At 45.8% G+C, this 13260-nt stretch overlaps 1 protein-coding gene across 2 annotated transcripts in view; it reads right to left on the bottom strand.

Moving 5' to 3' along the window:
- Positions 1–13260, bottom strand: part of Ap2a2 (adaptor related protein complex 2 subunit alpha 2) — a 66363-nt gene that overhangs the window by 27457 nt on the left and 25646 nt on the right. For both annotated transcript variants that reach the window (XM_050136668.1, XM_050136670.1), the window contains exons 3-5: positions 6606–6748; positions 5282–5475; positions 1602–1731 (exon numbers count right to left, since the gene is read on the bottom strand). In XM_050136668.1, coding sequence (XP_049992625.1) covers positions 1602–1731; positions 5282–5475; positions 6606–6748 — 467 coding nt within the window. The remainder of the gene's footprint in view (positions 1–1601; positions 1732–5281; positions 5476–6605; positions 6749–13260) is intronic.

Raw genomic sequence — 13260 nt, 5'->3', positions numbered from 1 at the left:
TGGGTTTGGAACAGCTGAAAGAACAGCATGCCATGCAGCTGAGGAAGGCTGAGCATATGGATATAATGCCCCATCCTTTTTGACTCTGAACTGAGTTCCTACCACTAGCCAAAATGCTAGGAAAATAATATGCATGTGAAAAACCAAAAGCAACCAAGAAATTGGAGTCAAAGAATCAGTATCCAGAGAGGTGATGAGCCGGGCGATGGTGGCGCACGCCTTTAATCCCAGCACTCGGGAGGCAGAGGCAGGCGGATCTCTGTGAGTTCGAGACCAGCCTGGTCTACAGAGCTAGTTCCAGGACAGGCTCCAAAGCCACAGAGAAACCCTGTCTCGAAGAACCAAAAAAAAAAAGAGAGGTGATGTCCTGGCACCAAAGACCCAGCCTTTCTACCTGGAAATGACTTGATGGCCTTGATGGCCATGGCAATGTGACTGTAGGAAGCAAGAAATAACTTCTGCCAGAATTCTACAGACAAAACTACCCACAGAAGCTGCTGAACTAGAGCAAATGCTGCTCAATGCTCCTCACAGCTGGCTCACCCGCACATCTCTGTGACACATGGCTTTCACAGCCTCTAAAAACCTGGTTGAAGTCTGAACACTATACTTTGACAATGAGAATCTTCATCTTTCTGAGCCTTGGTTGGTTTCTTCAGCAGTAAAACTGGGAAATCCCTACATGGTGGTGGTGTACACCTTTAATCCTAGCACCCAGGAGGCAGAGGCAGGTAGATCTCTGTGAGTTTGAGGACAGTCTGAAAGAGTTCCAAGACAGCCAAGACTATACAGAGAAACCCTATCTCCAAAAATAAAAACAAAAACCTGGGAAATTCCCATTGTTTACAATTTACAAAGTCTACTGACGGTGAACTACTATTTCTCTGACACAGCTGATGGCCTCCAGCAACACCTTCTGACCCCCAAGTGGTCAAACCTGCAAGGGCTCAGCTATGTGCACCAGTGCTCAGGACCCACTCACAAACCAGCATTACTGGCTCACCTCCAGGGCCCTCCGCCTTCTCTGCACTCCCTGCAAGATCAACTCCTATCTCAACAAGCACAACACAGGGACAGTGTGAATGGCTGCCATTCCAGAATAAAATGTCCACCGCAAGCCCCATGTACTGTCCTCTGAATGTTCATATAACAATCTTTAACTTTCACAGCAGACTCTCCTGGGTGGGGAGATAACTAGCAAACACACTTGCCTGACTTCAGGTCATCAGACTCACTTGCTCAGCAGTCCAAGCACAGAGGCCATGGCCCACAGCCAGAATCACCATTACAGTCCTCTTCTATAAAATGTGTAGCTTAGTAAGACTTGCACACTGAAGCTTAACCAAGAAGTGGAACACACCCATCACAGCCCCCACACAAGCAGCTTATAAGGACACAGGTGCTGAGTGGGAATCGCCCTGCATAGAGGGAATCCCTGGAGAATGTCTTGCTGCAGGGAGATGCTGGCAGTCTGTGTGCCTGGCTGCAGAGGAGACAGTACATCACCTCCATCCTCCTGAGAACCTCAAAGGACCACTTCTACAACACTCTCTGAAAAGCTTATTGAGTGGTTAAGAGTGGAATGAAACACAGACACTTACCAAGTGCTGGTCATTGAGGAGGTGTACCACTCGGGATGTCCAGTCGCCCATGGGAACTAGGTCAGGTGATGTCCTATATAGACGCAACAAGCACAGGGCTGCACTTTGCTTCACACTATCCATAGTGTCTCTGGAAACAGACATCATCAGTCAGTCAGGAGAATGGTGGCCTCTCAAGGTACCATAGGTTAAGCCAATCAGAGCAGAGCATGGATCTGCGTACAGAGCACATCAGGTTCACCAAGAGACCAGTGGGTCAAGAAAGCCTGCACAGTTCAACATGCCAGCCCTGCACAGGTCATTCTTAAGGACAAAGATCAAGCAGGAATCCAGCCCACCGGTAAAAGCCTACATGTTTGCTCTCTGGCCTCCAAAGGCTTCAACTCTCATCCCTTTCTAGACACTGAATATGCAAGATGGGCTACAGAGGCCAGGCATGTCTATGACACTCCTCTCTGAACCATAGGACTCTTCCCCCTCTGCACCCAATTCATCACAGCAAGAATGGATTGGAGGCCTGAAATACCAGAGAGGTTTCTACACAATGTGTCCTGCCCCACTACTCTGAGGAAGCAGGTTCAAGTTGTCTTGTCGTGGTGAAGAAATGCGGTCTCTTTTTCTTCTGCTTTAGATTTTGTCATTGTTTGATGCAGGGTGTTGTCATGTATCCTACATGCACCTCAAACTTAAGATTGTCTTGTCTCAACCTCCTGAATGCTAAGATTACATGGATATGTCACCATGCCCAAAGCTAAGACTATCTTAAGAGGAAGCACGCTTGTGTCCTGGCACAGCCTGCAGCCTCACATCAGCACCTGCTGCAGCTGTGTGTCAGCTGTTGTGCTCCCTTCCTCACCTGACACGCAGCTGCTGGCGTCCAGTCACACTGTGCATGAGAGGGCCTGAGGCAAGCAGCCTCTGGGGTCAGGGAGTGCTGTCCTCTCTCCACTCACTCCAAGGCCAAAAGTTGTAAGTGGGTGCAGACACCAAGCAAGAAGGCAACTGTTTTCTAATCTGTTGAAGACAGGCGCTCTGGGGGCTCCCCTTCACCATACCACACCTTGCTAAGAAGTAGGAAAGAGGCCAGGTGTAGACCTAGCACTCAGGAGGCAGAGACAGAAGGACCCTGTGAGTTCCAAGCCAAATAGGACTACATATTAAGACCCTGTCTCAAAAACAGTCAAATAAAACCAGGTGGTCGTGGTGCACGCCTTTAATGGTGCACTCGGGAGGCAGAGGCAGGTGGATCTCTGTGAGTTCAAGGCTAGCCTGGTCTACAAGAGCCAGTTCTAGAACAGCTAAGGAATCTTGTCTCAACACCCCTCCCCCCCCCAAAAAAAGTCAAACAAACAAGCAGTGGGAAAACAAAACAGGTTGGCCAAGTTAGCTGAGGAGCGAGCATCCCCAGAAGAACCAGAACCTGCCAGAGTCCTTAGGGCTTAGGAGGAGCTGTGGCTGTGATGAAAAGGAAAAGAAGGGCCAGTGAGCCCTAGCTCAGCTAACTCTTGGTTATTGAATTTTTATTCCCAAATAAAACAAAAATCAAGAGGAAAACCTTCTAAATCTCCCCCAGGACTATTCCAATGAAAAAAAAATTACTACTCTGAATAACTTTGGCTTATGTGTAGTGCTGGGGATGGAAACCAGGGTTTCACATATATTAGATAAATGCTCTACCACTAAGCTGCAGTCTAGCCTAAAAGTCCTTTTAGATACTCATCCCATGAGGAGAAGAGCAGGCCCACGCCTCATTCTGGCTTTGTATCAACCCCATGGGAGCCACTGGCAGGTGCCCTCACCGTAGGCTACAACTGCAGGGTCTGTGCAACAAGAACCATACTTGTTTCTACACATTCAACCAGGGTGCTGAACCAGGAGACCACCTTCCCTTGTTCCCAGAAACCTCAAAAGAAAGGAGCAAGCACCTGCCAGCTCAGAGGTAAGGACACAGAGCACCCTCTTACACCCGCTGAGCCCAGAGCAGCTCCCACCTCTTGTAGGTATTCTTTCTGATCCTCTATTGTATCCTTGGGGACCGATGCCACCTCTCACCTCAGCACCACATCCTAACTGCTGCAGAACTACTCCATCATGATGTCATCTACATTCACTGGCCTCCCATCCACAGGCGCCACACTAATCAGAACTGTGCAAAACGGTGCACAAACACTATTCACAGAATCATCCAGTGTTCACTAGGATTCGCCTCTTGCTTACAGGGTATCATGGTAAGCTTTGCCTACGAACTGGCCCTACAGCCCAACATTCTCCAACTGGGAAGTATCACCTGTCTTCTGCTAAAGAACCTTTACTCAGCACTGGGCCTTGGGGGTCATTGTACATGTGTGCTTTCAGAGTTCAGAAAATATGCCTGTTCAATGTTTTTCAAGGATTACCCTGTCTTCATACTCTCCATTGGACCAGTCCTGTGGCAATGCCAGAAGGCAGCAACATAACAGAGACATCCAAGCCAGAAACCCTCATGGAGCACAGCAGGCAACACACAGGACTCCATGGTGACTACTAGGAAGGAAGGCCAGGGAGGCCTTACTAGCAGCTCACACTTGCATTCTGCCCAACTTCCTTTCTCTGTGGTCTCAGCTCTAGCCTTTCCTCTACCCCAACACCCACTGTGGTCTCCTACCTCAGGTACACTGTTGTTCTCTATGATTTATGCTTATAGTCTACAGTAATAAAGCCTTCGAGTTCCCACTGCTGCTCAGCTCTGTAATGTTCGTCATCATCAATCTCCATGGTCCACACCTACATTTCCACAGGACAGTTCTTTCCAGCTTGGCTCTTCTACCTACCTATGCTTCACATCACTCAGGGCTGAGGTGCCAAGGCTAACGTAAAGCTCCTACACCACAGCACAGCAACAGAGGCCTGCATTGTTCTCTATTTTGTGTCTGTACCATGTGTAGGACATTTAGTAGTATCTTTGGCCTCTGACTACTAGTAACAGAAGTAGGCCCTCCACTATGAAAACTGTAAATGCTCTGAGTCTTTGTTCAGTGCCAGCCCCATCCATTACCCCAGATAGCTGACTAAGTAGAGAATGTAGGTTAGCTCTGACCTATGGGACCCCCCCCCCACCTATACTCCAGCTTCATAGGCAGCAGAGGGCTGTGATAACAGCTCCAAGAGCCTTGACACCCCATTCAACTCACTAACAACTATCCTATCCTGTCTCCTAGACCATGATGAATGTAACCACTATGTCTGCAGACTGGCTGGACAAGAGCATAAAGCACATGACCAGGCAGTGGCTAGCCTTGCCTCTGCCAACCCTGAGACCTGACACAGCTCAGGGCTGCTTCAAACTCTTCCAGAGCAGCCCTTTGGCACCACTGGACAGTTCTCCAAATGAACTGAGGGGAGAGATGATGCAGAATTCTCAAGATACAAGAGTTTGGCCTTTGCCCCAACGCTTCTGGGAAGGGATGAGACTCAGCGCTATGCCAAACAACTTTGTTTCTTTCTCCTTAGAGTTCATGCAAGGCTGGAGTTCTTTCTGGGCTGTCAGGCTAAGAAGGGTTTTCTTCTATGATCTGCACTTAGAGAGAATATGATAGTACCTCTGGGCTCTATACTAGGGCTTTGTGATATCTCACACTACACATAGTGGAGTGTGTTCAGACAGAGAGCATGCTGTCTGTCAATAGTACCCAAATACATACCCTGCCACGAGGATCTTGGGGATCTCTCCAGCGAAGGCCTCCGCCATCTCACGGCTACCCACATTGGCAATGCAGTGCAGGGCCAGGCCCATAAATGTGGGGTTGCGGCTGGCCAGGTCATTCTTGATGGCATTGTTAATCAAGCGGATCAATTCGCTGTTCGAGTTCACCAATACAGAGATGAAAAGGTAGCCCTGTATTCCCAGAAGGCAGGGACAAAAAGCTTATGACAAGACGCCTAATACACAGTGCACAGATAAGCAAGCCTGGAAGGTCTCAAGCACCATCCCAATGGGTACCAGAGAGACTTGTCGCTGAAGACAGTCCACATTCAGACAATGTACCAGTGAACGATATTTTTGCTACCATTCAGCTCTGATGCAACATTCCCATTAAAATGTGTGCATAATCAGAGGCTCAAGGAAACCAGATCACCTAGTCCTTCCCCAAGCCTCACTTCCTTCTCAATAGTTCACACGTCTGTATCCAGAAATCACGGTATCCTCAGGTCAGGATGAGAGGGAACTGTCACTGCAAGAACCAAACCTGGCACTGTTCACTAATAAATATACATACATGTCTGCCCAGAACCCTAGTTTACTGCTATCCCCTCCTCTCTCAAGTTTATGCCCACTGCTACCTCACTACCTGTTCAGACCCAGTCTCATATCACCATTCTGTCACAAGATGGGAATGTGGAGCCTGAAAACACAGAAGGCTAATTTTCTTAAGGAAAATCCTATATTTTGATTTCTGTAAGTTAAATTTTTAACAAAAAGAAAAAGCTGTTAATTAAAACACAAACAGCCTTACTACAAAAGAAAGCAGAGCTAAAACATCAAGCCTGAGCAAGTCTGAGCAGACTGCATAGCAGGGACTCTCAACTCTAGTGCAGGGGAGGAGAGGAAGGAGACAGCACCTTCTATGGCTTTATTTCTTGTCCCTGTGGGTGCAGATCCCATTTCAGACAGTCATGCAAAAGGTCAGGGAGTAAAGTCATGACTGGTACTGTACTCTCTAACAAGAGCCCTTGAAAAGAAGGCAATAAGGCCTGTGGGTAGCAGACACAGGGGTGTAAACACAGAGAATCTACCAGTCTAAGCCAACAGAGCAGTGGGAAGAAGGCCACCCCATCAAAGTCTATCCTTGGCTCCCTAGAAGCAAAGAACTAAGTTGGAATGGACACGGTTCTTAGGTACCAGCACCAGGCAGTAACATGGGCCAGATGCAAACGTGGTTAGTACCCAATATGGAACAAAGTAGAAGGAAGAGATTCTACAAACTGCACACAGGGTACAAGGCCCTGCCCCTCAACCATACTCACAATCTGCTTTTCCGTGTATCTGTTTGAGCTCAGAAGATTCACAGCTTCCATGTGTCCAAAGTCAATGTCATGACCAAGGAGAAAGATGAAGAGCAACTTGCAGACATACTTCTTTTTACTGTAGCCATCAAGAGCCTTGTCACCTACAGAAAAGGTGAAGAAAGGTTTATATCCAGTGGGCAAGGTGAGGAAGGCAGAGAACTGTGTAGCAGATAACAGACCACAGTAAAGGTCTCAAAGAGGACACAGGCCTCCAAAGCAGCTATCTCACCGGGCAATCATGGTGCACACCAAAAACCAGAATACCTTGCAGTTAGTGTTCTGTTGTACCCAATAAGACCTGCTAGTGCCTGTCAGTGGAACCTTGACCTCCTTCAACCTGCCTTGGCCCCCAAAAGCCCTGAAGGGATCTATCTGCAAGCCCTGTATAAGTCATCAAGATAATCCTTTAACCAGGCTTACTGCCTTAGGCAGATACACTTACTATAAATTATCTTCCATTTCACAACAATTATGGGGCAAATCACCTAGCCATAAAACCACACAGACACAGGAGGGCTGAACTCCCTCCTGATCACAGCAATCAGGTTCAACAGGAGACTTACTAGAACACAAAAGCTCCACATGTAACCAAGCACCGTCAGCACTACTGCTCACTTCATCTAAGCACAGGAATATTCCTGAGCTGACCTGCAGCAGTAAGGAAGGGATGCTGCCATATGCTCTTCTCACTGGGCTGGGCCTTCCAATGACACTGAGTCAGTATAAGGTATGTATGGTCTAAACTCTGTGAGTTCTAGGCCATACTAACTCCTCATCCAGACTCTTCAAATCTCATTCCTTTTTTGTAGTTGTGAAGAGTGGGAGGCTACAATAAGAAGTAATTCTTTCCAGAATGATGTTTTGATGATTTCACAGTTCCTGTAACTCACCCTCAAGGTTCAACAGCTGAAGACTACTACTATGAATCCCTGGCTTGCTCATGCACAGATGTGGTTTGCAACATCAAATTTCTGCCTGTTAGTGACGGTTTCACATGTGCAACTTTGTGAGGGGTGATGAGTGAGACAAAGCCTCATTCTATATCCCAGGCTGGTCTGGAACTCACTATGTAGCCCAGGCTAGCCTTAAACCTACAACAATTTTCCTACAGTATTGCACCACATATCTATAATTCCAGCACTTGCCAAGAGGTGAGAGGATCTAAAGTTCAAAGTCAGCCTTGGTTGCACAGCAAGTTTGAGACTATCGTAGACTATATGAGCCCATGTCTCATTTTAAAAAATTAGTATTGTATCTGAGAATCACTGTATTAAATTGACCAACACAAGGCTGTAACTATTAGAGGTGGCAAATGTCAACTAAAGGGCTGGAAACATAGCTCACTGATAGAATGTCAAACATCAGGAAGACCTGGGTTTGATCCCCACACATCTGCCCCAGAAACCAGGTAGCAAACACCTATAATCCAGAACTAGGGTGGTGCAGGTAGGAGAATCAGAAGTTCAAAGTCAACCTTCATGACATCACACTTTCTAGGCCAGCCTGGTCCTTTTAAGTCTCTAAGTCTAAATTAAAGTAGTGCCCTCTTGTGTAACTCAGCATCAATCATTCAGTAAGTTTAGACTACCATAAAAATACAGATATAGAGTCAACTCTCCAATGTTCACTGCTCACATTTTATCTGCTTGCTATCAAGGACTTAATGTCTACATAGACTTTAAACTCAGGACAACATTGCCACACATAATCACCTTTTAAATTTACCCAACATCCTCTGCTTTATCATTCCTTTCTGTGTAACTGACCTTGTACCTGGAATCACGAATCTGTAAAAGTTCTTCTGTCAGAGAGGCCTGCCGTTAAGAAATTCTTCCACTTTGTATTTAAGACATGTTTAAGCTTTATTATTATTATTTTAGGGTTTTGGAGGGGTTGGTTTTTGGGTTTGTTTTGTTTTGAAATGGGGTCTCACTATGTGTTATTGGCTGGCCTGGAACTTGCTTCCATGTAGACAAGGCTGGCCTCAAACTCACAGAAATCTACCTACCTGCCTATGCCTCCCAAGTGCTAGGATGAAAGGTATGTGCCACCATGCCTAGACTTATTATTCGGCTTATTTTGTTTTATAAGTATGGGTATTTTGCCTGCATGTATCATCATGTGCATTCAATCCCAGAAGAGGATACTGGATCCCCTAAAATGGGAGTCACAGATGGTGGTGAGCAACCATGTGGGTGCTGGGTATCAAATTAAACCCAGGTCCTCTGGAAGAGCAAGACTCTTAACCTCTGAGCCACCTCTTCAGTCCTTATTTCGTTTTTTGAGACAAGGTCTCACTATAACAACCATACTGACCTTAAACTGGCAATCCTCCTGACTCGGCCTCCTGAGTTTTATAAGAGTTTGTATATGTAAGCTTGCACTCACTTGTGTCTTCTCCCTCCCCCTCCCTTCCTCCCTCTCCTTCCTACCCCCTCTCCTTTCCTCTTCCTCCCCTACTTACCATTGTTTAAATTCTCTTTTCCTTCAGCTTTGGTTTTGTTTTTTAATAAGACACTTTTCCCAGAGTCACCCCTAGAATGGACTTCCTCAATGTCTGGACTTGGCATCCTTCTTGCTGCTCCTGCTGTTCCTGCTCAAAAGCTGCCAGCCTTGCACCGCTGCTATGGAGATAGGACTCTGCCCCTCACTGCTCAGAGCATCTGTCTGAACTCACACATTGTATACTAACATATTCAGTGGAGATTTCCTTTATTCTGTTTGTCCCAGAGATTCTGAGTTTCCTAAAGCCCATCAGATCTGCCCACCCCAACCCTGTTTCTCTAAGACGCCAAGCAACGTTCCAGCATCAATTCTAGTCTGTACCTCCCACCATCCATCCACTACCTTTTCCTCCCTCTGAGCTACAGTTTCCATCTGACTAATCTTCCATAACACCAAGGTTTTCTTAAATTACCCCTGACACCATAGCCATCTACTGTATCTTCATTTAAGTTACTGTAACTGGTCTTATTTCAAAGTCTGCCCTCACTTCTGACACTTTCTAAGTTTCCTACCAAGTCTGTCTTTTAAACCTTTAAAATGCTGTAAACCTAGTTCACTGTAACACAAACCTGACGTAAAATCTTCATGATTCCATCTCCTGGGCCTCTGTAGGCCCCAGTTCACAGGATCTTATTTCTCTGAGCACCCTTGTTCTCTCTGACTCACTAAAGAGTGTATTTAAACCAATTGCATTCAAGGTCAGGGAGATAACACTTTCCTTTACTCCTCACCTCAACCCATGTCTATGTGTGAGGCTGTATGCAGTGCCATGTGCCAACAGAGCCCAGCTGCAGTTTGAGAGAGGCCAGTGGACCCAGTTCCCAGAGCTCTGGGGTGATTTTGGTTTTGATGTAGAAGAGGGTCTCCAATCTGGTGGGTTCTGAACTTTGGCTTTTATCCCTCTACACAGGGAATTCTGACAGGATTATGGGTGTCCAAAGCATCTAGCCTCTGCAACCTGGATGTCAGCCTATATCCTACCCCTAGCTGACAACCAAAAATGCATTTCTTGCAAAAAAGACAAGATCATTCCAACCAATGGTCAGGGCTCTGAAGTTCCTAAGGCCACCAAAACAGCTCTGTCTGGACTCCCTTTCTCAGGTTAGTAAGGATAAAGGCACAGACAGTGCTGGTCCTAGACTCACAAGCCACAGCCGCTTCCTGGGTGACCTGAGAATGTTTCTTTTTTCACTTCACTCTGATGCTCTCAGGATGTCTTGGAACACTGTCTACTCCCCAGCTGACTTCCAATGATAGAACAGGTCTCCTGTGGTATTCAGTAGAGGAGGCATGTGCCACCTAGGCTGCCAGACACCTGGGGATGCAGCAGATCCAAATGGAGATCAGTTCCAAATGTGAAAGAAACACAAGAGGTGTCAAAGAGTTACATGAAAAAAAACAGAGTACACCTCTGTAACTTTTGCTGCAATAACATGCTGCAGCAATACTTTAGAAGCCTGAGCTACACAGAGTACACTATCAAAACTAGCCTCATCTGTGCCTATTACTTCTTTCTGTGAGCTAAGAAGTATACCTGGTGCCTGGTATGGTAGCATATACCTTTAATTCCAGCACTTGGGAGGCAGAGACAGGCAGACATCTGAGTACAAGGCAGTCTGGTCTATATAGTGAGTGAGTTCCAGGACAGCCAGGGCTACATAGAGAGACCCTATTTAAAAGAAAAAAAATCAAGACAGAAAGGAAGGAAACTTGGACTCAGGAGGTACCATCTACTTTAGTCTTTTAAGTAGTGCAGACCTAAGCCAGCTGGACTGCTCTAACCAGAGAGGACACCTGAGCCACAGGCTCACCAAGGACAGATAACAGACTTTCTGTCTGGCCAGTGCTCAGGAAGGTCTTCCTTCCTGCACAGAACAGCTTGCTTTCCCAAGACTTCCTGGTTCCACAACACCCAGACAATGTTTATAAAATGAATAATTTAACACCGTTCCTTGATTTTTTTTTCTTGGGTGTGGGAGGTGTCTGGGAATCAAATGTAGGGCTTTGTACATGTCAGGGGAATACTTTACCAGTACGCTATAGTCCCAGCCAAAGTCCTTAACCTCTTTCTGTTTTTTTTTTAAACTTGTTAATTTTTGGGGGGGGGAGGGGTAATGTGTGCAAGTGCATGGGGGAGCACTCATGCCAGAGTGCAGATAAGAAACAATTTACAGAACTCAGATCTCTCCCCTGCAGTGTGAGTTCCGAGGATGCTGTCAGAATGATGTCATAATCAATGAGCCCTATCTCTCGGGCCCCAAAGTCTTTAATCTTTAGCTTATACATGAACAAATTAGATTATTGATATTAAAACTGACAAAAATATCAACATTTAGGGCTGGAAAAATGGCTCAGTGGTTAAGAGAACTAGCTGCTCTCCCAGAGGACCTAGGTTCAATTCCTAGCATCTCCTTGGCAGTTCACAACTATTTATAACTCCAGTGTCAGGGGATCTGATGCCCTCTTCTTCTTCTTGCCTCTGTGGGCAACAGGCACAAACATGGTGCACAAACATACCTGTAGGCAAAACACCCATATACACAGGATAAAATAATTTTTCAGCTGGGCAGACATGGAATAAAATAATTTTTCAGCTAGAATTGGTGGCTCTGCCTTTAATTACAGAACTTGGGAAGCAGAGGCAGATGGATCTCTGTGAATTCAAGTCCAGCCTGGTCTACAAAGTGAGTTCTAAGGCAACCAAAAATGTTACAAAGAGAAACCCTATCTTGAAAAACAAATAAAATATATAATATNGATGGAAAAGATCATTTGAATACTACCTGAAAGACATATTTTCACAAAGGCTTGTTATCCAAAATATTTAGTGATTATATTATTAATATTAAATTTTTATTTCAACATTCAAATTTAATCCTTCCTATTCTGAAAGTCACAAATTGTATTAATCATATAGATTAAAAATGTATTAGGTGCTATCTTTTATCAAATAAGCAAGTAATATGCATTTTCTCATATAACACAGTTAGAATAGCAGACACAAGCATTTCACAATGAGGGCCCAGAGCTGCCAGCGTGTGAGAGCTGGAGGGGTGGCTCTGTCCAACTCTGCTCACTTTTGCCTGAGTCTGAGCAGGGGTGACTGAAGGCCCCAGAGGAAGGCCTGACTTCTCAGCTCCCCAGTAGGTTACAGATGACTATCAGTCAGTATCCCTGCCCAGGGCTTCCCTCCACATTATAGTATACTGTGTGTCTTCTGTAAATCTTCGGCATCACAACCCCATCATGGGGTCTGCATTGGCAGAGCCAACCATTAGCATTCCCAATCTGCAGAGAAGCTAATGGGCAGCCCCACCCCTCCCAAAGTAATGAGTGACAGACTCCCAAAAACACAAGACAGTCACTACATGTATAGTCAGGGCTTTCAAAGGCCTGCTTTAAAATACTCAAATTTAATACTTTCTGCCAGCTCAACAGCAAATACTCTGAGAAGTAGTAATTTAAATTCTACTAGTTTTCACTCTGCCTGACCAACCAGGAAATTCACTTTCAAGGCTCTTGGGGATGCCCATTCTATGAGTCTAGGAGATCACAAGGATAACACTTAATTGACCTTGCACCTCTTTGGGATACAATCCAAGCTTCTCCTCTACTCATCATTTCTGGGAAATTACAGCTGTTCTCATGGTAAAAGCATACTCGGCTTAAAGGGTTATCTGGGCTTTCCTAAAGGTCTTGCAGACAGGAGTCTAGGCCTGTGCTGTGTTGTGAGCAGTGTTTCAAGGTAAGAGTGCTCAGTGGAGCACATACCTTTTTAGCAGAAGCAACATGGTAAAGACAGGTTTCTATCTTCAACTGACAGGGCAGATACACTTCAGATAAACAATAGCAAGGGCCTTCGGTGTGTTTAACAGACAGAGGCACCCAGGGGTCCCTGGCCTGTCAAGACAGCTCCACCTCGGCATAGTGCTGAGCAGCACTTTCCAGACAAGACACAAGGTCAGTGTTATTTCCAACATCCAGGAAAAGAACAGGGCCACAGCAATTCAACACATGCTGTTCTCACTACCTGGATCCCTCAATGAATGGATTCAGTGTACTAAGAACCTGATGTGTTTTAGGAGTTTTAAAGAAATGTTAAAAGCTG

This window comes from Alexandromys fortis, unplaced genomic scaffold, assembly GCF_014885135.2.
Source record: "Alexandromys fortis isolate MF-2015 unplaced genomic scaffold, M_Fortis_MF-2015_v1.1 scaffold_3, whole genome shotgun sequence".
NCBI classification, from domain to species: Eukaryota; Metazoa; Chordata; class Mammalia; order Rodentia; family Cricetidae; genus Alexandromys; species Alexandromys fortis.
The sequence above is the reverse complement of the archived record's forward strand: the minus strand, read 5'-3'. Positions and strand labels throughout refer to the sequence as shown.